Genomic DNA, 27071 nt, shown 5'->3' with positions numbered 1-27071 from the left:
AAAGTTGTCTCGTCTATCTCGACGACGTCGTGGTATTCACCAGCAACTTTGACGAGCACCTCAGACGTTTGCAAGCCGTGCTACAGGCTATACAGAACGCCGGACTGACACTGAAGCCGTCAAAATGTTGGTTCGCTTACGGTGAGATCAAATTCCTGGGTCATATCGTGAGTGCTGAAGGTGCAAGTCCTGACCCTGCAAAGACAGCCGATGTCGCCGAATTTTCGAAGCCATCAGACAAGAAAGCCGCACGAAGATTCCTTATCCAGGGAAGCCCCAGGCAGCTGGGATTGCCCTTCCTCCCCCTGGGGGCCCGCACCCCCGCACCAGAGCGAAATTGTGCCGCAAGTGCTGCAGACCTCAAGCGGCCGGCCGCAGTCCCCCTACGGCAAAGGCCGGCTGCCTAACCGTCTTCTAGGTCATTGAACGGCCCATAAATGCCCAAGCTTGGGCCGAGAGGTGGCTGGCAGTGAGGGAATGAACCAGTGGAGTTGAGAGGCAGCGGCCAGTGTTGGAGAGACTGGAGTAACATGGGAAATAGAGCTGCAGAAGACCGTTGGCAGCCCAGTTCCTGCTACAACTACGGACAGCGTGGCCATTCTCGCACCCAATGCCTGCCCTGGCTGTGCCGGGGTCATAGGAACCAGGGAACCCAACAGGGCCGCGACGCTGAACTTGGAGATCTCACTGCCGCCGGCCCAAGCTGGCGGCGGCGAGTTCCAGCCTCGGGATGAGCGAGTCGCCACCACTTCTCTCGTCTGTGTCGCATACGACCTACAGATCAATGCATCGAGCCTCACATGACACTTTGTCTACTTGCTGTTCCCTTTGCCGCCCTTCTTGACAACGGAGCAGAAAGTTTGCTTATTGGATACTTTTGAGCTGTGCAAAACAAAAGAGACCGCTTTGTTCCTAAAATACACTTCTGCAGTGCGCTGCAAGGCTCTGCATTCCATTCGACGAAGAGCCACGCTAGCATTTTCTTTATCTGCCAGGATTGAACGCGCCAATTACCTTTTGGTGGAGATTTCATTGCAGGCGAAAAACTTTTGCTCGGCATTGATGTTGGTGGCTATTGGCTGGATGGACATTCACCTGGATGTGACCCCCTTCACCAGGCGAGAGGATTGCATTACCGGCGCAACTCTCCCGGCTCTCTGTACAACAAGGCCTGCTGCAGCCTTTCCTGCCGGTGTTTGAGACGCCCTGCACGTGCGTCCAGCGTCCAGGAAACAAAAGCAAGAGCTAGAGAGCATCTTGCAGCCATTTTCACCAATGTACTACACGGAAGTTCCGGGAAAGACTGTTGTGCTGCTGCATCGATTCGAGAGGGGCGATGCTCGACCAACTGCAGTGCAACCCAAAACCCCTCATCGTCCATGTACGAGCTCTCCTCAAGGCAGCACTACAGGAGTGGATCAACACCGGAGCTGTTTACAACTCCCTGAGTTGTTGGGCTTCTCCCGTCGGAGCCTCAAAGCTGTAACAGTGAGAGATTCATACCAGTTTCCCTTGATCGACTCGATCATGTACGCGATCGACAACAGGAAGGTGTTCACAACGCTTGACTGCAGTCTAGTATAAGCGAGATAGACCCAGAGGAGGTTTCGACAACCGCTTTCATCCATCACAAGTGAGTTTCTAGCCTTTCAAATTTGCTCGATACCTTTCAACATCGAATGGACATTGTTCTCGATGATACAAAGAGCAAGTGTGTGATGGCGTGCATAAATGACTTCACGTTCCCCAATCTTTCAAGGAATGCCTCGAACATCTTAGGATTGTCCTCGAGAAAATACAATCTGCCAACTTGACAGTTCACCCTGAAACAAAAATTAACCTTCTTGGATTTAATGTTGTTTACCTGAGTTTTTCACCCCAATCGGGACAAGATGTGCGCGATAACCGATTGCCCGCAGCCGCAAGACGTCAAGAGCTTGCAATACCTTCTAGGATCGATTGGATGTTATTGCCAACTCGTCCCACACTGTGTCAAGAACCTAACCCTTTGCATTTGCTTTTGTGAAAAGGAAAAAATTGGCATTGGAAACGAAAGCTACAGGACGCTTTCTTTCGGCTCTCGAAGGCAATCACCGACTTCGCTTCCTTAGTTTCCGGGTCTCTTTAAACTGTTTGTTGTTCAGACTGATGCCAGCAGCTCTGGCCTTTGTGGAGTCCTGCAGTCCCGAAGAACACAACGGTGTTATTCGGCCAGTTGCCCTTCACCAGCCGTATGCCGACAGCTGCCAAACACTACTATTACGTAATAGAAAAGGTGTGTCTCGCAATTATTTTTATCCTAAAAATTTTAACATGTATTTCAATGCCGCAAACTTTCAGGTCTAGGCCGATCAAGTGCTTTCCTGGCCGAATAATTAGCGAAATCCAGTCGGACGTCTCGCACAATTGGCTCCGACATTACAGGCATACCACTAAGCCACTACATACAAGAAGGGAGTTTTGTTTCGGCATGTGTGCTCTCGAGTGCTCCTTTGCAGGTCCTTCCCACTCAGGACAACAATTTATTGGTGAGAAAAACCGGCATTGTGGCTGACACATCAGTCAGAATGGGGGACGTTGGTGATCAAAGAACTTCGCAAGGCACAGTGGGAGGGGAAACTTTCTCTACGGGTGTGCGAGAAGCTTGTAGAACAAAGAGCAGGCCGCACCGAGAGCAGCGGTAGGTGCACTCATGCTTGCTGAGAGAGAATGGACTTTTTCTTAGCTACATCTTTCAAGCAGACGATGCCGCCCATGGCTCGCCTTTCAGGATTGTGAAACTTCGAACGCCGCTCATCAGTCACTTCCATGATTCAGCCTCATCAGGTCACAGCAGTATGACTTGCAGTAAGTTACACCATGTCGAGACTTGATCAGGAATCAGGCACGATATACTGAAGTATGCCCACACTTGTCCAGGGTGTCATAAGTCAGAGCCACGCCAAGGTCACCTACCAGGATTTATGGAACCAATCGTAAGCTACTCTCCTTGGCAAATTATTGCCTGCGACCCGTAATAAGATCGTTTCCTCATAATCCGTACTGTAATTAGTATCTTCCTGTCGTGACTGATCCCTTCACGAAATGGTTGAATTGCTCTCTTTACAGAAGCTTCTTGCCAAAAAAATCTGGAATTGCCTTCTCGCCGTCCTTAGCAGATTCGGCTTTCTCGCAGAGCGCATGGTGGATCATACTTCCGCAGCAAGCTTGTCTCGACATCTACTGTGTTATGACTCCTGCGTTTCACGTCAAAGCTTTGCACATATCTCGCTAGCGATAGGCACCACCTCGCCGTAAGCAGCCGTAAGGGAGTGTAACCATGGTACCTGCAACGGGTTTCGGACTGGTGTGCTTACCGCGTCCAAAAAAAGTGGTCCCTCGATTTCCGACTGACGACGTCATAGAAGCGTCAGGCTGTTGCCGGCAGCGTTCATGGCCGTGTCTCAGCAGCGGTGGTGGACGTGGAAGACGCCTTCTTTGCCTCAGGTCGCCCGCGAGCGTGTTGGTCAATGGTAGCTCCGGCGGCCAAGAGTTGTGACAGCGCAACGAAAGCGACACTCGCGTTTGCTCGCGCTTTTTGCCGGAACTTCTACGACCAACCACCAGGATCGCGTCATGCGACAGCGCGACATTCCGACTTCTGTGACACCATTTTTTTCCTCTTTTGGGTCACTTTCGATGCATGCGCGAAATAGCATACTCAACGCACCAAACAGAGACGAGTTCCGGGCACCGTAGTTGAAACACACTCGGTGACGCTATGGTGCCTGGAACGCGTCTACGAATGGTGTGTTTAGCGTCCTATCCCGCCCATACATGAAAAGTGGTCCCGAAGTGGCAGCAAATGACGTACGTCACGGAAGTCGGAGTGTGATGCTGTTGATTGTCGCGATCGTGGCGGTTTGCCGTAGAAATGCTGGCGAAAAGCGCAAGTGAACGCGGGTGTCGCTTTCGTCACGGCGTCTCACGCGTCCGAACTTTCGGCTGCTGTAGCTTCCGTGGACTGTCACAGTGCAGAGCAACCTGCAGCAGGACAGGCGCCTGCCATAGATACAACAACAGTTGGGACGCCGCTAGGATCGCAACCGGCGAAAACATGACTCTTCTATGACGTCATCAGGCGGAAATCGAGGGACCACTTTTTTGGGCGCGGTAAACACACCAATCGGAGACGCGTTCCAGGCACCATAGTGACACTCAAACGCAAATGTCTTAACGAGCCTGTAGACTACCACATGTGACAAAAGTTTCATATATAGCTTGATTCCACGGCAAACCTGGCAACACTGTGTATCCCAGTGTTCCGAGTCTGCAATCCCTGGCGCAAAAAGCACGCGCTTATTTTCCTAGAGAAAAAACAACGCTTTCTACAAATCTTTCCGAGGTACTCTGTAAATGTGTGAGGGTGTGAACAACGTTATTTTCTGCAGCAGAACATTCCGTAGCATGAAGGAAACGCCCCTTCGCTTGAGAGCATACAATTTTCCTGGTCTTTTGAATGCGATATGTTATCGGGATCAGTACGCCGGCCCAAATTAGCCTAGAAATAATAAAACGGATGGACATCTGTAGGCTTTGTGTTCAACTACAATTTCTATGTTGGACATTGGGTGCAAAAGGATTTCTTGGTTTATGTACATAGTACATTGTAGTTCCCGATAGATGTTCCAAGCTAATACACAAAAAGCTTAAACAAAGATAGAAAGACATTGAAAAAATGACACCATGACAGTGTGTGCTGTATCAAATGAACTGCACTTAAAAGTTCTAAACAATGTCAAGCTATACTTACCGGTGTTATCAAAAGCATGACCCATTTCATGGCCTATAACCGCTCCAATTGCTGCCATATTGATTGATCTGAAAAAAAAAAATGTTTAGATGGAAGCCTGGAAGGATGCGTAAACTTTCTACAGAAAGGTTTGGAACATAAAACGCCATATGAAGGGTTTCGAATTTTAGGTTTTAATTGTTTTCAATTCAGCATACTTTTTTGTTTCTCATCAGTTTTCTGGCTTTCTTGGGTGATTCGTTCCGTTCCTTTGTTCAACTCATAACCACGTACATATAACCTTCCTTTTGCTTGCCATGTTTTAGAACTGGGCGATTATTAACAAATGGCTCTGTTGCGCACAGTGAAGCATTAGTGAGAGTAAAGTACGAGTGGTACCAGGTGTTAAAACATGGCCGTAAACCAATCAGCGACCAGCAGTAACCCGGCCGTGCCAGGACAACATGATAGTTTCCGATCAAGGATTGATGTCTGCCCAGTTATAAACACGTCAACGCACTCATACTTACTTCTCTCGTTGATGCATGCATTTTCACGCTGTCTTGGCATAATTCTGTGAATTATTTGAGGTTTCACGCCTTCCGATCACCAAAATCTGATGACACTCACTGCTCCTTAACGGTGCAAAAATTTAGAGACGCCGCCTTTCGCATATACTACCGTTCCTACTAAGCATGCCGCGATGCGTATTGGAAATTATCACCTCTAAGAATGAGACTTCCCAGTGTAAGTGGTTTAAACGCCTACAGTGTTTCTTTAAGAGAACACTGTTAACTTATCTTTCCTTTTTGAAACATCCTCGCATATCTCCGAATAAAACGTTCCGACAAGTCTCAAACTAACAACATATGTACTAAAGAAATTAGAGTAAAGACGCAGGCGAGCTGGTACGAATCATGGTAAAAAAACACAGAGACAAGGAGCTAAAAGGACAGAACAATACCGTGTCAAAACCAGCACAACGAGGATTTCATTATACATAGTCTTTCTTCTTCTCTTCATATCCCCTGGTCATCAGCAGGCGCCACGTTTGAAGTCATCAAGCAAAAGAAAACGTGCACGTCTACAGTCTTAAGCGTCCGGTGAATACATAACCACTAGACCAACAAAAACGGCGGTGACTCAACGTCAAAAACAAACCATTAGCTCCCTTTTGAAATCCTTGTTGTGCTGCTTTTGAGACGGTGTTGTTCTGTCTTTTTAGCTTCTTGTCTTTGTGTTTTACTACTATGAGCCTAATTACGTTTCCCGCAGCAGCTGAGTTTCGTTAAGCAGGATTTAGAAAAGCATAGGCTTATTATCGACGCTTTGACTGCCAGGATGAGGCTTGCTAGAATGATACCTTTCAAATCAATTAAAACGTGTAGGGTATTAGAAAACGCTGTCATATATTTTATACCAAATGAGGTCTTCAGAATCGTGGTATTTAGGGTGACCCAAGTCACCAGGCTCGATCTGAAATGGACCGTAAACTCGACGCCTGCACGTAGCAATCAAAGCTTTTCAACAAAATTGTATTTCACTGGTTGTTTTTTTCTTGTAAAATTACAAAGCGTAGCTCTCTTTCTGTAAAAAGAGGGCTAAGAAACAAAGGCGGCCGGCGACGCGGACGACCAAGTCCAGTAGTGGGGTGTGTTTGGCGTTCGTATTAATAGATGGCGTCCGGATCAGCGTTCGAAGGTGCAGCCGACCAGCGAAAGAAAGCAGACGACACGCAGACGAAATCCGTTGGCAGCGAAAGCGTCGTCTTATGCAGACGCTTTTTTTTTTACTTTAAGTTTTGCTTTTATTGTCAGCATTAATTTTTTAACAAAAGTTGCATTTAAAATATTACTCTTATTTTAATAAACAACGGTGGTCGCGAGCCGTCGCAATATTGAGGTAGGGCCATCTATCAATACGAATGCCAAATACACCTCGCTGCTTGACTTCGTCGTCTGCGTCGTCACCCGCCGTAGATCTTGGCAAGTTTCTTGACAGTTTTTTTTAAAGAAAAAGAGCTACGCTTTGTAATTTTACAAAAAAACACCGAGCACTATGGTCTCCAATTGCAATAATCATTTTTCATTACACAATTCACTTAGCGCATTCATATTTCTCTCCTGAACTTTATTCACAATATATAAAACGAGATCGCAAATTGCCCACTTCGAAAGTATAAAAATTGTTTTTGTTATAAAAAATATGGGCTTTCCATAAGTAAATAAATTCATTTTTAAGTGATAGTGTTATTGTAACTAATATAGATAATTCGCGGGAAATCATACCACACATCTCAATCTTGACTAACAATATTTGTAGTTCTGTTTTCATACTTTTTTCTGTTTAATTTTAATTTGTTCGCTGGACTGAGGAATTGTTTCCAAGCACCCGTTCCGTCTATAATATTTTTCATCGCAAGTGCCGTAAGAAGAAAAAAAAAAGACAAGGTAAATACAATCATTTCTATACAGGGCAGCCTCGCTCATTATTTTATTCAATTTTAAATAGTCGACATTGGTTGACAGCTCTCATTAAGGGCGCTTTCCAGACAAATGGTGAAGAGCAAAGCATACTTTAATTTCAAAGGAAGAATTTTGATAACAAATTCCATTGAATTCATGACGCCACTTACGAAGGAATATTGTCTTGAAGAAATGGCGGCTGAAGAAATAAAGCAGAGAAAGCTGAAACATAGGTTGTATGCGTCCTTTTAGTAATAATCACAAACTATATATGAAGCTCTAGATAAGTATACTTGCTATTAAACATTCTAATAAACAGAACATATTTACATGTATTGTTTAAAACTATACGAGTAAATTATGTATGGGATCAATTTGAGTGATCATAAAAACCACTTATTAGAAAGTGGTTTTATTCACTAATATAATTACTGCATCCCTTTAACTTTCATGAATTAATAACTGTAGTAGGCTGGAGTTTTACTGAATGAACTCGATTAAATACATGACGTGGGACATTCTTGCACTTGATGTGGTCGCTATAAAAATACTTTTTAAGTCTTAAAACTAAAACCAGTAAGAGTAGGATTTTAAAAATTTGAAAAATTAAATCCCCTCCCGGAAAAATTCAGTGCTTACGCAAGAGTAAAAAATATATCTAGATAAAAATATACTACATTGCAATACAAATGACAAATGGTAATGATAGCTCTGTCACTTGCACGTTAGTGGATATAAATACAAAAGATTGCTTAGCTGACATTTTCTTTTTACATTTGAAAATTTCAAAAATCATCACCAGTTTGATTACTCTTTGGAACTTAGAAAGTATGATTTTAAAGAAAGGGTGTACCTACCGATATCGTTTACCAGTCCATTGTAATACGCGCCCACTTCTGCCGCACCAGGTTGCCACCTGTGGAAAGTTTCATGAAGAAAGTGTAACGTTATTACGTAAGTGACACCTATGCAAAACAAACAATGGACCAAAACTAGCGTGTATAATACCAATACTCACGGATCTTCCCTCTTATATGGTTGATGTAAATTTTGAAGGTATTTAATGAAGTTATTTTGCAGCAGACTGTGAAATACCTTCACAAATGAGTTGTTCAAGGAAATGTTAGGCACCTTTAAAAAAACATGTAAATATTTAGTATATCTTGAATATTATTTCTTAAAACGAATAGAGTTTTCCGTAAGTGCGTCTTATCCAACGGTGCGACCTGTATGCACTCTCTCTGTTTCAAAATGCATTGACCTTAGCTGCGTAAATATTTCACGGGGGTAGCATTTCTCGTTAGATTGGTCGACGGGTTTATTAAGTTGCCTCTCGCTTACGCAGATATTCCGATCAAAGTACATATATCCGGACTTTTCAAAGAAGTTTCGCTGCGCCGACTGTACAAATATATAGGTGCGACCTTCACAAATTCTCAACTTAAATGTATTAAATTACTTTCTTAAAACATACTTATAAAGGGGTGCGACATGCACAAAAATACAAAAAAAGCGGTATTCACTTCTAGCGCATAAAATTATTCATACTGCGAGTTTATTTTGCCTTCCGTTTTCAAGGCGATACAGGGAGAACATAAAGTTTTCCCTTGATTAAGATCAATCCATTCCCAAAAGAACCATTGTAGATAGAAACACGGGGTTGTGACGTTACGTTGACCGACTCATCAAGTTTTTTACTTGTTTTGTTGCAGACGTCTCTGCAATCAGCTGTCTTATTGTGGCGACTATGAAGAAGAAGGCGTCGTGCTTTTTGTGGCGTGACCAAAAGATATGTATTACACAGTAATACAGAGGACAACAAATGCCTTACGATTGTAGCTGACGTTTTGCCAAGAAATCCTAAGCGTTATCGTAAGTAGCACAATAATGAATTGAACTACTTTTTTTTCGTTGTTTTTACCTTGTTAAGAGCTATGGTAAGCTTCTCCCTGGCTGAAAAGGCTGCTGAAGGCACTAACCCGAAGAAAGGAAAGTCTGGTTGCAATTTTGAATTTCCATAAAACTGATGTTTTGCATTTTGACGTACAATTTTTTTTTTGGGAATTTATCTTTGAAATATAAAATATATATATATTTTTTTAATTTCTTTCAGGTTTATGTATTCTGCAGCATAAGGTAAACTTGCGGGTACTGGCGCACCGCCAAGTAGAAGGTTTTAACAGCAATAGGTGTTCGCAGATGAATAAGTCCAAAGTCAACGGCGTACGTGTTCGCAGACGACCGAGTAAGCAATGCACCTAACTTGAATTACCCTCTCCCGTTAGGCGCTCTTATACTTCGTTTCAATAGAAGTTGTCAAAACTGTAACGGTACGGCCCCTTCCTCTTGACTAAATGGACCTTTTCCTCATACTGACGGCACCAGGCGGTGGCTGCACGCACTAAAATCGAGGAAGTGACCTATTTGCGCCACCAATCGACAATGGGAGCTACGCTACATATTTCTTCGCTCTGTGAGCTGCGGCGCGTGCCCAACGCGACTTTAACGAGGGGTATCCGTTGCGTCCACCTAAACGTCGTGCTTTTCTTTTCATCCGCTTTCTTTTTTTGTGTAACACAATTATATATTACGTGTTCTACTCGCTGATCCACATCTCCTTCCGAATTTCCTCGATTTTTCGTGCCGACTTCCACCGCTTGGCATCGGGCGCTTGCGCGTGCGCAGAACGCTTCTCGGAAAAGGTCGATTGGGCAGTGCTGTCGAATTCACGGACTGGCAAAAGAGGAAAGCCACTTTTCTTCGAATTTTGAGTGGCAGGCTTATCTTCTAGGCAGAGAATGATAGCGACGACTGGGACATACAGCAGAGCGTTCGGGTTAAGAAGGGATCGTCTTACTCCTTGCCCTTGTCTCCAACTGCTTGAGTTACGCTTTGGCCCCTGTACGTCTTGTAAGCGCTGTCACGTGCTTCGCCTCGGTGGCTCTGATTGGCTCCAAAACACCCGAGCGTTCTCTCTTTATAAGTTTAAGGTGAAACGAAGTATTCGGAACACCAAAACCCTGGTAGACGGCGGGGCTGTGGTTCCAAGATAGCACAAGGGACGGGGATAGATTTTCCAAAAAATATTCCGTTTGCCTGCTTGTTGACGCTGGTGAGTGCGCTTACTTTTTTATTTGTTTTGAAAATGCGAAGCGGTTAGGGTAGCAACATATCATAGATGACATATATCTTGACAAGCGTTAGGAACAAGAGCATGTTGACGTTTAAAATTTCCGGAAATTCTGCAGATTTCGCGAAGCTTTGTGTAGGGCGAGTACGTTTTTGGCGCGTTTCGTATCATTACAAGTGGCAAAATACTTCTGAGGGTTGTGAAGATATTTTAGTGTTTGCGCTGCGCTTGGACACCAGTGCTATAAAAAGTGAGCTATACAGGGTGATCACCAAGGCCCGGAAAAGCAGCATTTGCAGTATTGATGTCTCTGTGGTGAGGTTTAAAGACTCACTGCGCGCCGTTGCTGTTATAGTGCGTTGCAATACGTGATCAACCTGCGTCATGGTTATAGCATTGCAAGGGGAAGCTCGCACTGCACCATTGAAGAATGATTTCAAACGCGCGCCAGGAGCGTTGCCGTGCACACAGTAGCCTGCGGTAGCACTATGATAAAACTACACTTTGACGCCATCGGCATGTATGGAAGTTTTATTTCATGCTCTCTTAAAATAAATATTCAGATATAGCATGTACTACACCGGTGTACCGTGTAACTCGGATCATCGCGACCCGACTCGCCAAAATCGCCCGTTTTATGCACTCGTCACGAACGGCGGGCTTAACCTGTTCGTTTCATTATTTCTGTCCATTTTAACCGCTTTTCTTAATTGTTTAAGTCCTCATTAGTTTTTTTTTCTTAAACTATCATTACTTTCACCTTCCGTTTTTTTCTGCGTGTTTTTTTATACTTTGTATAATTTTTAATATCATTTAGTCAATTTTTATCATTACATTCTTTCTTTTTTTCCTAATTTTCATTCATCACATTCCACGCTTCCTTCTCAGATTTCTCTCTAAAGTACCAGTTGTGAGCAGCGCTTGATCTGTCCCTTTTATGCTCTTGTCCTCATCCGCTATTGCATATATAATGGCTAACCCAGACGCGGGTAAAGTTGCCGGGAGCGTTTCTTTCCTTGCCTTTGTAATTAAGCGAAACCAAGTACGCATAGCCGTTTATATTCTATTTCGTGTAGAAAACGGTCATGCTCCGTGTTACGGCCTTACAGCATACAAAATGCGAGCCCATTCCCGATGTCTATTGCTAGGGATACCGGTGCGTAAGCAGTTCTCTTTTACTTTCGTGAAGAATAGAATTCTCGTAGATCGCGCGCAAGGGCTTTGTTCTACTGACAGGAGCGTTTGCCTTCACGTTGCGGACATATCGAGCTGGCGTCCGCAGGACACAAAATTCGCAACCCCCCCCCCCCCCCCAAAAAAAAAAAAAAAAATCCTTAAGGAAATTAGGCATCCCGGTTTCTTTGAGCTGCGCTGTTGCAAAGTGGAACACAATAACTTATATTTTAACGCACTCGTTTTTTTCGCTAAAACAGCATTTTTCAGAAACATTCCGACCAGATCCATCCGCTAAAAGCACCGCCAAGGCCGACAGTCCCTTCTTCCGTCTCCACCGCCGTCCCCGCTCCTCTGGTTCCTCCTTCGTCCGCGAGAGGGCGAGTGGCGGAATGGCGTCGCGAAATAGCAGGCATATCAGAGAGTGCGTCGTCTGCTCGCCGAGCTCATATAGAGGAGGCGCTACAAGGTACACTCATTGCTTACTGGATTGCCTCCAAAAATGTCTGCCGTTGACTTCGGCAAGGTTCTTGGTCTGGCGTATTACAAGACGAGAACAACGCCTTGAAACATCAAAAGGTAAAATCTACTGCGCTAATACACACTCGGGGAAAACGAGTTTTCGATGCGTAGGCACCGATTTTTCGGTTCGTTTTAAGGTGTAAAAAGATACTGTCGCCACACTATATGTATCTTAGAGTGAACGGCTCTCTTAACGTCCATGAGCATAACAGAGTGATTTATTTAATTAACTCTTGGGCGAATTGAAACGAAGACAAAAATGAAATATTTATAATCATGTGGTAGCCCAACTGAGGCGGTGATTGAAACGGCGGAGTGCATCAAAATCTCATTCAAGTGTTGTTTTTTTTTAATCGTGCTTTGGCCTCACTGTGGTAAAACATAACATTAGACTGGTAATACTTTTATGAATTATTACGGTATATTTTAAATAAAAAAGTTATATTAGGTATTTTAGATTTTTTTTTTTTTTTTACAAAATTGAGCACTTGCTACGCAGAGTATCTTTATCTAAATTTCGTATTGCTCTACCAAACAATCCTTTCCTTTCCCACAACAATTTGGTAGAAATTAAATCAAGTCACCGAATATATATTCGGCCAGTCGTAGATACCAAGTATTATATAATGTGCAAAATATTATTTGTTAAGCCAGCATGATCAGTACGGTACTTGCTCATTGTTAATGTTTATAACACCAGAATTCGCCAAGATAACTAGTGAAAACATTTGTCAGACACTAGGAGTTTCTACACACAGTGAAAAAAGGTTAAAGTGTTATGTTAGTAATGTCACTTACGTATTCATAAAGTTGATTAAGATACGTGTCATTGAGCGTCCCATAAGGATAACCGATTTTATGAATCATTTTTTGAAGCTGGAATGAATGACATTTTTACTAGATTATCACAATATCAATAAATTTCGGTACCTTTTTTAATGCCTCCTCACGAGTATTGTTATCCAGCCATGTATTATTTTCAAGCATTTCTCCAAAAGTACTGTTCACGACATCCACATAGTGCTCCACCTGGTAGAAAAAGAAATGAATAATAACCTTAAAAATGTACCCACCACTATATCGTCAGATAAAGTTTGTCCTGTGCATTTTATACATTCGCCCAACTTTTTGTGCAAATTTCAAAGGAAGAAGAAACACAATGTACAGTTTCTATTACGTCAGAAATGTTCACTTTATATGCATTAACTGCCCGTTTCAGCCATTGTTTCTAATAGGTGACCAACAACTTACGCTTTCGTTCTTATATTCTCGGAGATAATAAATAATTACACACAGTTCAGCGTTTTTCACGAGGAACAGCAAGGTTCCTATAAGATTTAGTACCGGAGATTATATTACTATAACAGTAAGTGTTTTCTAATGAACATAGCTTAATTTACACCACCAGTGACGGAGACCGGTGTAAAAGGATTGCCTTATGTAGCTTTACCAGGCCCCGTTTCCAGTGCACTTTAGAAACATCGAGCACTCATTATACTATCTGCGAATAGATGTGGTCATGGTTACGACCATTCGAGGCTGGTGCAATAGTAAGGACTCTTCGGTATAACGAAGAAAGTCAATAAGCTGCTGCGCTTCGAAAAGCAAGACCAAAAAGGTCTAGGTGGCTCAGCAAACAGTTTTCATCAACAAGAAGCATTTTACAACTGGAGCAAGCTTGACCGCTCGAGGTTGTGAAGACGATTTCATTCGACTCTGGGGGTTGAAACATAAGGAATTTAATTGTTTATCACATGCTCATAAATCAAACAAAGAAGGCTAAAAAAAGCATGTGTTTTGTCTAAGGCTCGTCAAAATATTATACGCCGGTGAAAATCGCCCATCTGCGATAAGTCCTTATTTCGGATTATCTTTGTTCACGTTCCGCCCTTTTAAAAGCAGGGCGAAGGAACCCAAGTCCGCACCTGATCTCGGTGCAATGTCGTAGCCTTCCAAAGAACAAAGTCCGCCTGCTATGGTCACTGATCTCTATGCAGTGCTGCACGCGTGCCTTAGAAAAGGAAAGAAAGATCGTTCCTCGCTTCTTCCGATTTTTGGAACTCGTTTAGGTTACAAGTTCTATATGTGAAAAAAAAACTCGCTCCCGTTACACTTAAGAAATGAAACGCATCGTTACATATACGTTACATTTGTATTTTTATGAATACCCTACTTAATTAAATCGAGGAAAGTTTTTTTTTTATCTATCCCATCAAATTGGAGCATATGAATTTGAGTGCCGTGATGGAAGGTCACAAGGAGAAAAAACACATGCGGAAACAGGGCCTCATTTGCTGATATATTCACCTTTACCAATCTCAGCCTGTAACCATATGCATGTTCAAGGTGGGGGATTCAGACGAACCGAATGTATTGGCACCCCCCCCCCCCCCTTCCCCCGTTGCACGAGCGTTTTACACCTCACACGTTTCAATATAAGAAAATCCGTGTTCGAACTCAACAACATTTGCTCCTCGATGTTGCTGTCCTTAAGACGAGCAAGTGAAAAAGAGGGTAGGGCTTTTGGAAGGTCAGTCTTAAAAGGTACAAGTCCTTCTTCGTGAAGGTTGGATTCGTTGCTCAAACTGAAGGTGGGGGACTAGGGGAGAAGGAATAGAGTTTAATTTTTGTGTATATTTTCAGTGACCATGTTCGCGATACAGGGGTGTGTTTGTTGTCTGGTAACCTGTTCTTTTGTTGTAACTGTAGGTCTCATTGTGGAAGTTCAGTGATGGGTGTAGTCTGCCTAAAATTTATGAGGCTATAAGTATCTGTGGAAGCAAACAAAGTAGCTGAGTTTGAACCTTTATCTTTTTGTGCCTTTTCTTTCGACTAAACGTTTCGCTTTTTGTACTGTAGTCTTGGGCACTGAAAAAAGAATGGATGTCCACTAGCTCTCTTGCAGCCGACCGTTACCAAGCGAAGACGAAACAAAATAAACACTAAGATAAGTAACAAAAACGTTAACGATGTCCTGCTCTTCGTGTTGTCAAGGCTCTGGTCTTGTGGCCTTTGCGTCTGTTTTCACATGACCCACTGATCATGACCATAGTAACTGTCTATGATTGACCGATATAGAGCGCCTGATGTAAGGTGGCAGACCGGTGGCCACATTTCCGGAAGGGCGATCAGCGACCCTGCAAATCGTTATAGAGATCAGTGGCTATGGTCGCCGAATTTCTTTAGATGTGCACTCGAACTCAGCTTCTGAAGCCTGCTACAGCCGTGCCATCTTGCGAATTCCATCAACGCGGCAACGCAAGCTTAGACTCCAAGCCAGGCTCCCAAGCCGATCGCGCTGCGCGCGTTCACCACTCGTTTCGCTTAGGGAAACATTAATGTAACCTCAGCCCCGAGCGTGCACCAACTCTCGTTGGAACCGCCAAGGGTTCGCTAGGCGACCGCTTTCTGCCGTCGGCGTCATCCTCCACAATAGCTCGTCCAACATTGGCTTCCGTTGTCGCGTGTTACACTCCATTCCCCATTAAGATGAGACGGCAGCAAAAGCTACAAGCGCCATCTAGCAAACGCTCCTGGCTTTGAGAAGTGCATTTCAAGCGCGAGTGCTTGGTCTGCGGGAGATAGTTCGAAAGCAGCGACCTCGTAATCTCGCGCTCGTGGCATTGACTGCAATCTCGGCTCGAAGTTGAACGGAGCATAGAAAACGATATTCGGAAATTCGCACCCGCCGTGTCTGGCTGCACACTCCGCGTTCGTGCGTTCTTTCCTAAAGAAGACGGTTCGTTGCCATGGTGAAGGTGCTATGGCAGACGGAATTGATCGTGGGGGAGGAGTGGGTGGGGTGGCGAGATCAGGTGCGCAGTTGGTCTCTTTCGCCGTACTTTTCAATGGGCGGAACGTGAATTAAAGTCTTCGACATAAGGATTTAATGCAGATGGCCGATTTTTTCCAGTGCCTAATATCTTGATGAGCGTTACGTGAAAAATACGTTTTTAGCTCACAATTTAGCCGAGGTTTTTTACCGCAACTCGGGGCTAAACTACCGATGTGCCGAAGCACGCACTTGCATGTTTTTAAACATGCTCTTTTTCCAGGTACATTGCGAGAATAAGAGCTCTATTGACGAATCCTAGAACAATTTTTTATAATGAGGGTGGAACATAGGTGGCATGTGATCATATTAATTTATCCTTTGAACCCATGAGCGATGTTTTTTGTAATCCCTGGAAATAGAGCGTTACCAAAAATAACGCGTTACCAACAGTACCTCGTTAATAATAACGTGCTACTTTTTCAGTTACATGCTAACTTACTTGTTACATATAGAAAGGACTGCCGAGTAAAGTATTTTTGTTGGCACATTAGGCTATAATCTAACAAACTATGTTAATCCTTGCATTTAAATAAGATTTTAATGAGAAAGCATTAACTGGGGGGTCCCATGGAGCGGAGCTGGCGTTATCCGTAAATGCGAAAAACGGCAGGAAAATCTTCTCTGCGTCAGAACCGCTAAAAAAACGGTTAAGAAATTCTCGCCGCGGAAAGGCTATTGAAATGGCTGCCGCGCGCCTGAATGGCTGCAACGGATTGGGGGCGCCAGATTGGCTGCGGCCCGCGCGTTGCGGCGCCACTCTCTAGAGCCCGGCCGGCCTCCGCAGAGGCTGCTCGGCCGGCCTCTGCGGAGGATAGCGGGGCACGCAGCTTGCAGGAATACGCTATGCATACGTAGGCTTTCGCATTCCTACAAGTAAGATGTCTGAAGTGTCCTCATGCAATTTTATATTCTTTGAACAAAAAAAATAAATTTAGTCGGGTCTTGTATTTTAAGTTATAATGGTAAATATCTTTTTCTCTGCGGCATTATTTCAAAATCCTTCACTAAGGTTAATCAAAAACAAACAATCTATTCAGAATTAAAGAATATATATGCTACAAATCGGATACAAAAGTAAAATCAACGCTAAGAAATCACTCGTTAAATCCTTAATTGTTGTCGAAGTTCCCATCCGTAGCTTACCGCTGCCGAATAGTACTGAGCTTAGAAGAAAGCCAAGTGCACGTTCGTTTGAGTTGGAGGTGACAATAACCATATTTTGAGACATTTAGAGGACGGGAACAAATCTCAGTAACGCCTTAATTTTTGACAAGCTAACGGGTAGCGCTAATTCGTTACTTATTTCTGTAACAAGCGCGACACTGTTTTTTTTCCCTACAATATAAAAAAAAATGTACGAAGACTAAACCAGATTGCCGAATCATAGGGTATTAACCCTTAGTTTCCCAGTCTGCATTTCAAAGCACACCCCATGTACACCATTTTTAAGGCTCTTCAAGGCACTGTATGTTGGCGAGCTCCCAGTGTTAAACTGAAAACACAGTGCGCTATAATATGTCCGTTTGTTTCATTTCTTACTCTGACACAAGCAAACGCTTTAAGTTAAAAAAAAAAAAAACGCTTGTCGTGTTTTGCTTTCGCCAAAATATCTGGAGTGTTTCGTTTCTCGTACTCAGGGAATAGCTTGTTTAGTCCTTTTAAAATTAAATGTGCATAGTCCCTAAACACATGGGCATTCCTGTTACATTGCCCTGAGTGAAAACTTTAACTTTGTTTCAAGCTACGAGCTCGAATTAGGTTCGTTAGTCATGCGCAATACTAACCTCGAATGTCGCAAAGTATTTGGCGTTGTGGAATTACGGAGACATATTTTGTTTCCTTTTTTTTTCTAAATGATTGAAAAGTTTTATTTAAAAAAATAATTCCATAATTTCTTACAGTTTGCGGTAACCGACCTCAACTTATAGAATTGCTTGCATTCTACAAAGATGGGAAGATACCATGACAAGTGACTGTGACGAAGGATGGGTTTCCTCACGAAAGAGAGCCAGGGCCGAGAGTGTGACTTTATCAGAAGATTCGTTGTCTGTAGCAGAGAAACGGCACCTAAATTCCAACTGGCTGCGAAAACTTCCGCATGGAAATTTCTTTAGACGGAATAAATTAATGGCTTTGATAATACAATTTCGTGCATTTCTGTCTGTGTGGGAATTGAACCCAGGCCCCCGGGGTGCCAAAAGAACAAGCTTCCCATACACCACGGCGGTTCCACGGTTCCTGCTGACTAAAGGTGTACCCAGTGCATCCGTAAGCAGTTTTAAGTGACTCTGCCAATTCCTTTTTATGTGTAGGAAATATTTAGAAAAGGACAAGCACGAGACAAGTTGAACGGAACAAGGCACAGTCGAAACTGAATGAAATTTCTCGGGAGTCTCCTCGTTGCAGCGCTCTAAACACAACTCGGTGTTAACGTATGCTGGGAAAGCAAGGCATTTGTTAAAAGATGGGAACAAGCATCCCTGGTGTAGTTTAAGATGACAACTTGCCTACATTTGGATCAACGAACGTTTTATCCGCGATTCAATGATTGACCGGAAAAGCTGTAGAGATTTTGTGCATGTCTTCGGGACAGTTTACATCGAGAGATGAAAATCAACAGATGAACAGTTGAACATGGAAACTCACACAACAAGCGTGCTGCCCCGTTGCTCATTAACTTTAATTGACTTGCCACCAAAGCTCTATAATACTGACGGTGAAATAGTTTAGTTACGTTTTATTAGTATTATCATACATGTATTATTGTACCCATTCCCATAAAACGTATACTCGCAGTTTCTCATTTTTATTTCCATCCCATTTTTGGCAAAGCTTCCATAACGTGAATAAAGGATGAGAAACGTTAAATTTAAGTTTTATCAAATATGCTAATGTTTAAGATTATGTTCCAATAATATTACCTTTCGAACGTGGCAGTTACATTTTTTTTATGTGAGTTCACGTTGCGCCACATTAGCCACAACCCAGTAACGTTTGGGCAACATTCTCCGTTGCGAGGGAGGTTGCTTGTTTGTAGCAATTTGTCATGTAGCACTGCCAGATGTTTGACTAACGTGTAGGATTTTATCAAAACAATTAATTCTAAAGGTGATATCGGCTATGTTTTTTTTAATAATAATGAATTGAAATCCGAGTTTGCCGGATTATATGCAGGCATATTTTATTTCCTATGGCAAGTAAGGAAATACGTCAACAAATATTTTCACTAATTTATGTGACACACGTTAAAAATGTGTCGTTACTTAGACTTTGTATAGTTAATACATTTTCAGCTTTATAATACAAGATAGCTTTATTTGAAATGAAAACAATTCCCACATGTAAAGCGCATCGTTCACGGAACGCATTAGGAGTAATTTTGAAAAGTGAGCTTACAGTGTGTTTAGCGTTGGGCTCAAAAATGTTGTCCACATAAAGACGAATTATTGCATGTTTCATTACGCCTGATATTTTTGAGAGGCACGTCTTCCAAAGCGGAACGACTGCTTGTACTCCAAATGCCTCTTTGTCAAAGTCAACAACTAACTGACCAAACTTCCTGGACGACGCAGATCCATGCCTCCGAATTTGTGTCCAGTATAAATAATTATACAGCGTAGGTCTGCAAGAAAAATAAGCGAGGGCACATAAACATTAAATTATATTTGTAGTCTGGTATTAATCTTTGCTCAGCACAGCACTTTTTATGACTGATCGTTTACTGCCAGACGCTCTGCAAACTAAAATGATTAGTACGACTATGCCATCGATGAATGATTAGTGTATCGGCACTCCGTTACGCGACATTGTTGTGGGCGCCGCCATTTTGGTGCTTGTTCAGAACAGACACAAATTGGCTTGGTGGTCGGGCGTGTCGTACGAAATGATTACTAGTCGTTTTGATCTTTCCGAAATTTTGTCTTTCAAATCAAGTCAACTTTGCCGGTACCGCGAACGGCAGTTCTGAAGTAGAGGTCCCATGCCCTATCGTCCGCTGCCATCGCTGTCAATCCCACGAGTCCCACGATACGTCATACGACGCCATGTTGAGGATTACGCTGTGAACGCACAACATTTTTTCGGTTCTTTATGCAATTTCTTTTTTTTTTCAATCCACGCATTTACAGTTTTTTGGAAGGCACAAAATTGTGTTTTATATATATATATTGTTTTAATATTGAGTGTGTGCCCGTAATGACCCACGACTTTGATTAAATTTGGTGATTGTGTCTAAACCTTACAAAACGGCCCGTAACCACGGATAAGAAAATGAGCGCGACTCAAATCGGCCAGTTCTCAATCGGCGGTTTTCGGGCGGAAAGAAACCGAATTTCTAGCCGCAAATTCTGTTCTGGGCGGTTGGTCTCTCATAGGTTATGCACAACTAAAAACATCGGCGAGCGTAAATACCCTTTCAGTGTCCCTTTCAGAGCAGCCTGAAGACAGGTGACAGCAATATCGCGGTGTATTAGCTTAGAATGAGTGCTATCAAAAGACGAGAGGTTGTTTCTTAAACGCGGTTCGTACAACCACCACACGTGTTAACCTGTAAAAGTAAGCTGTAGGTATAAACACTTAATGCTCTTGTCCCTCGGAGGCTCCCAGGTAAAATGTAATCCGTCCGACATAACGTCAAGAAATTTGACGACGTTTTAAAGTAGGTCATTAAAACTTATATCTCCGGGGGATCATTCACAATAACCCGACAATCGTCTACATTTCTAAAAATCCTAAACACATGCATCTAATTAAGGCCTTCCAAACTGCGCTTGTTCATCGATGCTAGCGGTTCGTCTAGCGATTCGTAACAAATCGGGGGGACATATTGCAATACACTGCATGCAGTGCTGGTGCGATCCTCTTTTAGAACTACTCAAATGTATTAAAGGATCAAATATCTAGACTGAAAGGGAAATAGTTCAAGCGTATACTATGAAGTCCTCGGGTGACAACTGCCTTGGATTTTGCAAAATGTAAAGGGAGCTTTTTTTTCTTGTTAGTTTTGTGTAGACACGCTGAACTGATACGACTGCTTGAAGAATTGTCATCTGTTTGTGCTTATATGAGGTTTTTATCACAGGGGGTTGAGAAGATAGACAAGAGTGTTCGCGCCTGTGTACTCGGTTGACTGCCTCGAATAAATCAGTTGAAAGTTAGCGCCAGTCCGTGTTGTGTATGTGTATTCGTAGTCCGTGTTGTTCGCGATTTTATGTCCTTCAGTTTTTATCAAAGGCTGGAGTGGAACAACCACGCTATGTTCCTGTCGTTGAAGGTCTTCTTGTACAGCGCCCCTGTCGAATGGAGGAGGTAGGCAGGATTTGTATGAAAGCACGGGCAACCGGACTTCCTTGTCCGTCTGGGTGCACGATAAGTGCTCCCAGTTCAAGGTCGTCTTGTTAGAGTGCTTCCATGTCGCTGACATCCAGAGCACCAAGAAAGCACTCATTCTCGTCGTCTTTGGTGCAGGCAGAGTCGACCTCGACGGGGGCCCTTGCCAGGCAATCAGCTCATTGTGCTTCCGGCCGGACTTGTACCTACGGTCATATCGATATCCTGCAGTCGTATAGGCTCCACTGGGTGAGGTGTCCGGAAGGCCCCTTTAGATTCTTGAGCCAGCAGAGCGAATGGTGGCCTGTGACCACGCAGAAAGGACTCTCATACATATACGGGAAGAACTTCGTTGCTGCCAAGAAGACAACAAAGCACTCTTTTTCAGTCGTTTGGTAGATCCTCTCGGCCTCAGACGGCGTCCGACTTGCCTAGGCGATTTCTTGTTCTGCGTCCTCTTGCCTTTACACCAGTACTACGCAAAGTCTGGTGTTAATGGCACCCGTGTGAATCTCTGTTTCAGCGAACTGGTCGTAATGGCCAAGAATCGGAAGCGTCTGGAGTTTTCGTTTGCGCTCATCAAATGACCGCTGGTGTTTCTCTTCGCACTCTAACTTTACGGAGTCCTTTGAGAGGTGCGTCAACGGTACTGACAGCTTGGCGAAGTCTCGAACAAACCGCCTGCAGTAGTCACACAGTGTCCAAGAAATCTGCTCCCCGCCTTCTTGTCTGATGTCGGCGTAAATCCGAGCTACGGCGCGCGTCTGATCGGGGTCTGGACGCATATCGTTGCTTACGACATGGCCAAGCAACTTTAGTTCATCGCAGGGGAACCGGCACTTTGTGGGCTTGAGTAAAGGCCGGCGGTCTTGATAGCTTGAAGCACGGCTCGCAATCGTTTCAGGTGTTTGTCGAAAACCCGTGTAAGTACTTCGACATCGTCGAGATAGACGAGGCAGGCCTTCCATTTCAGACCTGCCAGCAAGGGGTTCTCGATACGCTGGAAGGTGGCTGGCTCACTTTGAACTCGTACAGTCTGTCGGGCGTGACAAAGGCAGTTTTTTTTTCATTTTTTTTTTGTGGTCACAATTGTTGACCTTAATCTTCAAGTAACCACTTTTCAGGTTCAGCGACGAAAAATATCGGAAGTGGAGCAGCCGGTTCAAAGTATCGTCGATGCGGGATAGCGGATAGGATTTTTTTTTTTCTGACACACGATAGTCCACACAGCATCTAAGGGTCTAGTCCTTCTTTGCAAGGATGACTGTGGACGCGAACTTACATCTTGAAGGTGAAATGGTGCCGTTGTCAAGCATTTTCTGGGCTTGATCTTGGATCACCTTCTGGACTTGATCTTAAATCGCCGTACCGAGTCTCTTCAAGAAGAGTCGGTACGCCATGTTTTTTTTTCAGCGCATCATCGTCAGTAACGATGCGCCTCTCTGTGGTACAAAAAGTCTTCTTGGAGCATAAGTAGCGCATCATCCTCAGTATCGATGCGGCGCTTCGCTACCATTGTTTGTCGCCCCTGACGTTGCGAAATAATTGCCAAGCCCGCCCAAAAAGTCAAGCAGCCATTTTCTTTCAGTGGCCGGAAGCTTCGGGTCAATGTGAAGTTCCGAAGGCGGCGTTCTTTCGTGCTGCGATGAAATCGGCTTTTCCGAAGGTGCAGTGGTCGCAGCTGAGTTCCGGATTTCGCGTTACCTTCCGGGGGCTGTTGCGGCTCTTGTCGAAAATTTCTAACCAGGACCATAGCACGTCCACATTGAACATTTGTTTTTACTATTACTACACTGCTTCCTCTGTCTAGAAACGACTGGACAGTTCCCTCGAGCAGAACTTCGCCGCATGCAGCTTTATCTGTCCCGACGGGTACGAAAATACTTGACCATAGCGGTACGTTCACGAGGTTTCGAGGACGTGGCGTTGGGTTCTCCCTGTAGTTCGACAGGTTTTCCCAGTGTCAACACTCCTGACGGAGTTATTAAGTAACTCCTCACGGAGTTATTAAGTAAGCTCCGGAGGCTCATATTTGCCGGCCATCCCACGGCGTCGTCACTTTCCGAAGGTAGCGTGAAAGCCTCCCACTCAAGACGGAGAGGTATGCTCCGGTGTCGAAGAGTGCCAATGTCTCATGGCCGACTTCCCGTTGAGGCTCTTCGGCACCATTATAGAAGCGTCGCTCCGATGCATGACGTCGGTCGAGTGGGAGGTCTCCGGCGTCCTTGCAGGATCTTTATGTCGTTAGTCTACGGCAAATTCACCTCCAGGGGTGGCCGTTCTTAGTTTTTCCAGCAAAGCAAGCGTAACCGGCTCTCACGATAGGTTTCGTGCTTCGGCGAAGCTGGATGTCGTGGTGATGGCGACCGGGACGCTCGGCAAGGTGCAGTACGGAAAGACTAAGTGCATCGAAGGCACCCTTCGATCTCCCTCTTTCACTCAACGCAGAGTATGTAGGGGTCGTTTGGGTGGAAGGTGCGCAGTCTTATTTGCCGGTAAGCGCTAACAGCGCTAAATATATTCGGCTTCCCCACACTGGTAGCACAGCGACCGCTATTCGTCCGCCGTCATACGTCGGGTTTTCTCAGCAAGGGTACAGCGGCGTCAGGTTGTCCTATCAGGGTGACGCTTGGTATTGACGGGTAGCAGGCGGCAGTCTACGGGCCATGGCGGCGTAACTCAGCGTCGGCTCCTCTGATGTGGTAATGGGTACCTCTGTTTGGAGCGCCCAGTGAACTTCTTCGCGGACGGCCTCGGCAATTTAGAGAGATTCCGGAGGGCTGGAGGCAGTCAGTAACTTTCGGAGCCCCTCCTGCGGCTCCGAAAGTTACTGAATTGAAGTTGTGCCGTTTAGACACAAGCTCTATGGTAAAAAAAAGCAGATTGATTTGGTCTGATGCACCAGCTTACACTGCTCAGCATGCAAAAACAAATACAACACATTAAAAAAGTACAAGAAGAAATAATTGCACATCACCAGCAATCGGAGCACCATATTTTTTTACAGAGTTCATACAATCGTCAGTGCTTGTCCTAACATTTTGTAAAGGCAAAACAAACCACGCAATACAACTCACACGCAGTAAAAACATTTTATCTAATTATTTTCTCAACGTGACATGACAGAAGGTACCGTTGTATTATATTTTTGAAGCTGGGTGTCTCGAAGCACAATCTGAAATTATTTCCATAATGGTTGGAATTTTTTCGAGGACACCCATATAAAGAATGCTAATTGATGATGTCCATAATTCGTCCTAGACCGAAATATTTTAAAGGGCCATGTCGAAGACTGTATTGTTATTTATTAGGATGTGCGTCCAGAAACGTGACTGGCCCTTATTTTTTGAATATTAGTACGCGTTGGAAGTTAAGTAGAAATTGATTACTGATAGTCACAAAACAGTTTAAAAAAGAAGAGTGCTGGGTGTTCAGTAAACTGGAGGTTTTCAATGCAACGTAGGGCATTTTTCCAGAAGAAACAACCAATCAATGTAATTTTAGTTTTTGATCCCCAAACTAATATACAGTAATAGAGATGAGAGTACACAAATATATGGTACGATTGACGTTTTAACCAGAATAGAAAAATCTTTTTTTTGTATAATATGCTAATAGATCCAGAGCTGCTCGCGTGAATTTTATTCATATAAGGTGTCCCGCATAGATTTCCTTCAAACATAATTCCTAAGTATTTATAGACGTTGATACGCTCACTCAGAATCTCGGAATTTTTAAATCATTTTATAATCATCAGGTATACTCTGTGGCTTAAGCATTGCATATATTGTTTTCGTAAAATTTAGCTGCAGTTGATTGGTTCGATAGCTCGTTGAGCCACGTGTTAGCATATTTTCAAGATCACGCAAAAATGTACCACAAAAAATCAGCTTGTGTCGTCGGCATGCAAAACCATTTTAGTAGTGTTTCTCATACATACCGTATCATTATTATGATGAATATTAATGCACAGAGCATCTAAAATAGACCCCTATGAAACCCCATATAAAAGGCATTCTGACTTGGACCAAAATGCATTAAGACACGCGTGTTGCAACTGACAAGTCAAGCAACTATGTACCTAATCTAAAGCAACACCTTGAGTTCCGCGAAAAGACAGTTTATTAATCAAGGTATCCGGCTTGATAGAATTGAAGTAACCAATGGTCTCTTCACATTATTTACAGCGGAGACTATTTACAATAGGAAATATCTACATCCAATATACATCGCAGACCTGTCCTGTCGGCGTGTTCTGTCCCGAGCCGCCTTGCCCGCGTGTCGCTTCTTCTTTCTCTACCACCACAGTTTGCTTGTCCGCTACAGTAGCTCCCCCCCTAGAAAGAAGGTGCAGATTAGGACCTCCCTGTGAGTAGTGTCGGGTGCCATGTAACAGACGGTCGCCGTTTTCGAGGGGTTTCGTGGTATGTCGGGTGCAAAGGACTCGGGAGCATAGAGTGTTCGCATGGAATGTAATGTGCGGGGCGGCCAGTGTTCACATGAGGGTAGTAGTGTCGTTTGTTTGAGTGTGGAGAACAGTTCGGTGTAGTCAGGTGCATACACTGGCTCGTGTCTATGAATGCAGGTTTCAGCCTATCTACTGACACGGTTTCGTTGCGTCCATTGATGTCAAGGCGGAAATACTTGTCGTGACGGTCAATGACGCGGAAAGGACCATCATACGGAGACTCGAATTGCTTTCGAACTGCGTTGTGAAGAACAAATACGTGGGTGGAAGTGGTGAGGTCGTCAGGAACGTACGATTGTTTAGGTCGTTTCACCCGCGGGGCTACCGGCTGAAGAGCACGCATGGCGGCTCGAAGTTTGGTCACATAGTCGGTAGGATCACCTTCCGGATATTTGTGGGTGCAGTTGAAAAATTCTCCTGGAAGGCGAAGCTGTCCTCTATAGACAAGTTCAGCCGGGGTGCAGTTGATGTCCGTTTTATGTGTCGCACGGAGCCCAAGAAGTACCATGGGAAGTAGTGTGCTCCAGTGGACGCGATTCTCCTGAGCTTTCAGTGAAGCTTTAAGGGTTCGGTGAAAGCGTTCGACGATGCCGTTGCTTATGGGGTGGTATGCAGTCGTTCGAATTCGTGTGGTCCCGAGAAGTTCCGAAAGTTCACGAAACAATGCGGATTCAAACTGTCTGCCTCTATCGGTAGTCACCGATGACGGTACCCCAAAGCGGGCTATCCAACCAGCCACAAAAGTCTTCGCTATCGTTCGAGCAGTGATGTCTGGCATGGGTATCGCTTCCGGCCAGCGGGTAAATCTGTCAATACATGTTAATATGCATTTGTGACCGTCAGATGGTGGAAGTGGGCCTACGATGTCCAAACGAACGAAATCGAAACGAGCAGTCGGCAATGGAAAGGTCACGGCGGGCGCCGATGTGCGCCGATGGATTTCGGCCCTTTGACAGCTAAGGCAAGTTCGTGCCCAGTGTCGGACGTCCTTATTGATCCCTGGCCACACAAACCGCTGCGTTAGGAGGCGTTGTCTCGCTCGAATTCCCGGGTGTGCCAGTGAATGGAGGGACTCGAAAGCTTGACGCCGAAACGCCTTGAGTACGAAGGGCCGCGGTACAGGTGTTGAGCAGTCGCAAATAATAGGCGTGTCACACAGTGGAAGGGAAATAGATATAAATTTTAGGCGTGGATGTGAGGCTTGGAGCTCTCGAATTTCCCTGTCGTCTTTCTGAGCGATCGCCATAGCTTGAAAATCGATAGCTGTTGGTATGATCGAGGAGCAAGGAGATGTCGTGATGCGTGACAGCGCGTCAGCAGGAGCATTGTGGGTACCTTTTACATGGGGAATGTCCGTCGTGAACTCGGAGAAATACGCC

The 27071-nt window shown here is 44.3% G+C and overlaps 1 protein-coding gene across 1 annotated transcript in view; it reads right to left on the bottom strand.

The window, feature by feature from the left end:
- LOC115325243 (neprilysin-11-like) overlaps window positions 1-27071 on the bottom strand; it is a 131278-nt gene that overhangs the window by 17323 nt on the left and 86884 nt on the right. The window contains exons 8-14 of the mRNA XM_040500950.2: window positions 19293-19518; window positions 12992-13090; window positions 12860-12937; window positions 8255-8367; window positions 8094-8152; window positions 7407-7458; window positions 4793-4860 (exon numbers count right to left, since the gene is read on the bottom strand). Coding sequence (XP_040356884.2) covers window positions 4793-4860; window positions 7407-7458; window positions 8094-8152; window positions 8255-8367; window positions 12860-12937; window positions 12992-13090; window positions 19293-19518 — 695 coding nt within the window. The remainder of the gene's footprint in view (window positions 1-4792; window positions 4861-7406; window positions 7459-8093; window positions 8153-8254; window positions 8368-12859; window positions 12938-12991; window positions 13091-19292; window positions 19519-27071) is intronic.

This window comes from Ixodes scapularis, unplaced genomic scaffold, assembly GCF_016920785.2.
Source record: "Ixodes scapularis isolate PalLabHiFi unplaced genomic scaffold, ASM1692078v2 PGA_scaffold4__175_contigs__length_147842914, whole genome shotgun sequence".
Lineage (NCBI taxonomy): Eukaryota > Metazoa > Arthropoda > Arachnida > Ixodida > Ixodidae > Ixodes > Ixodes scapularis.
The sequence above is the reverse complement of the archived record's forward strand: the minus strand, read 5'-3'. Positions and strand labels throughout refer to the sequence as shown.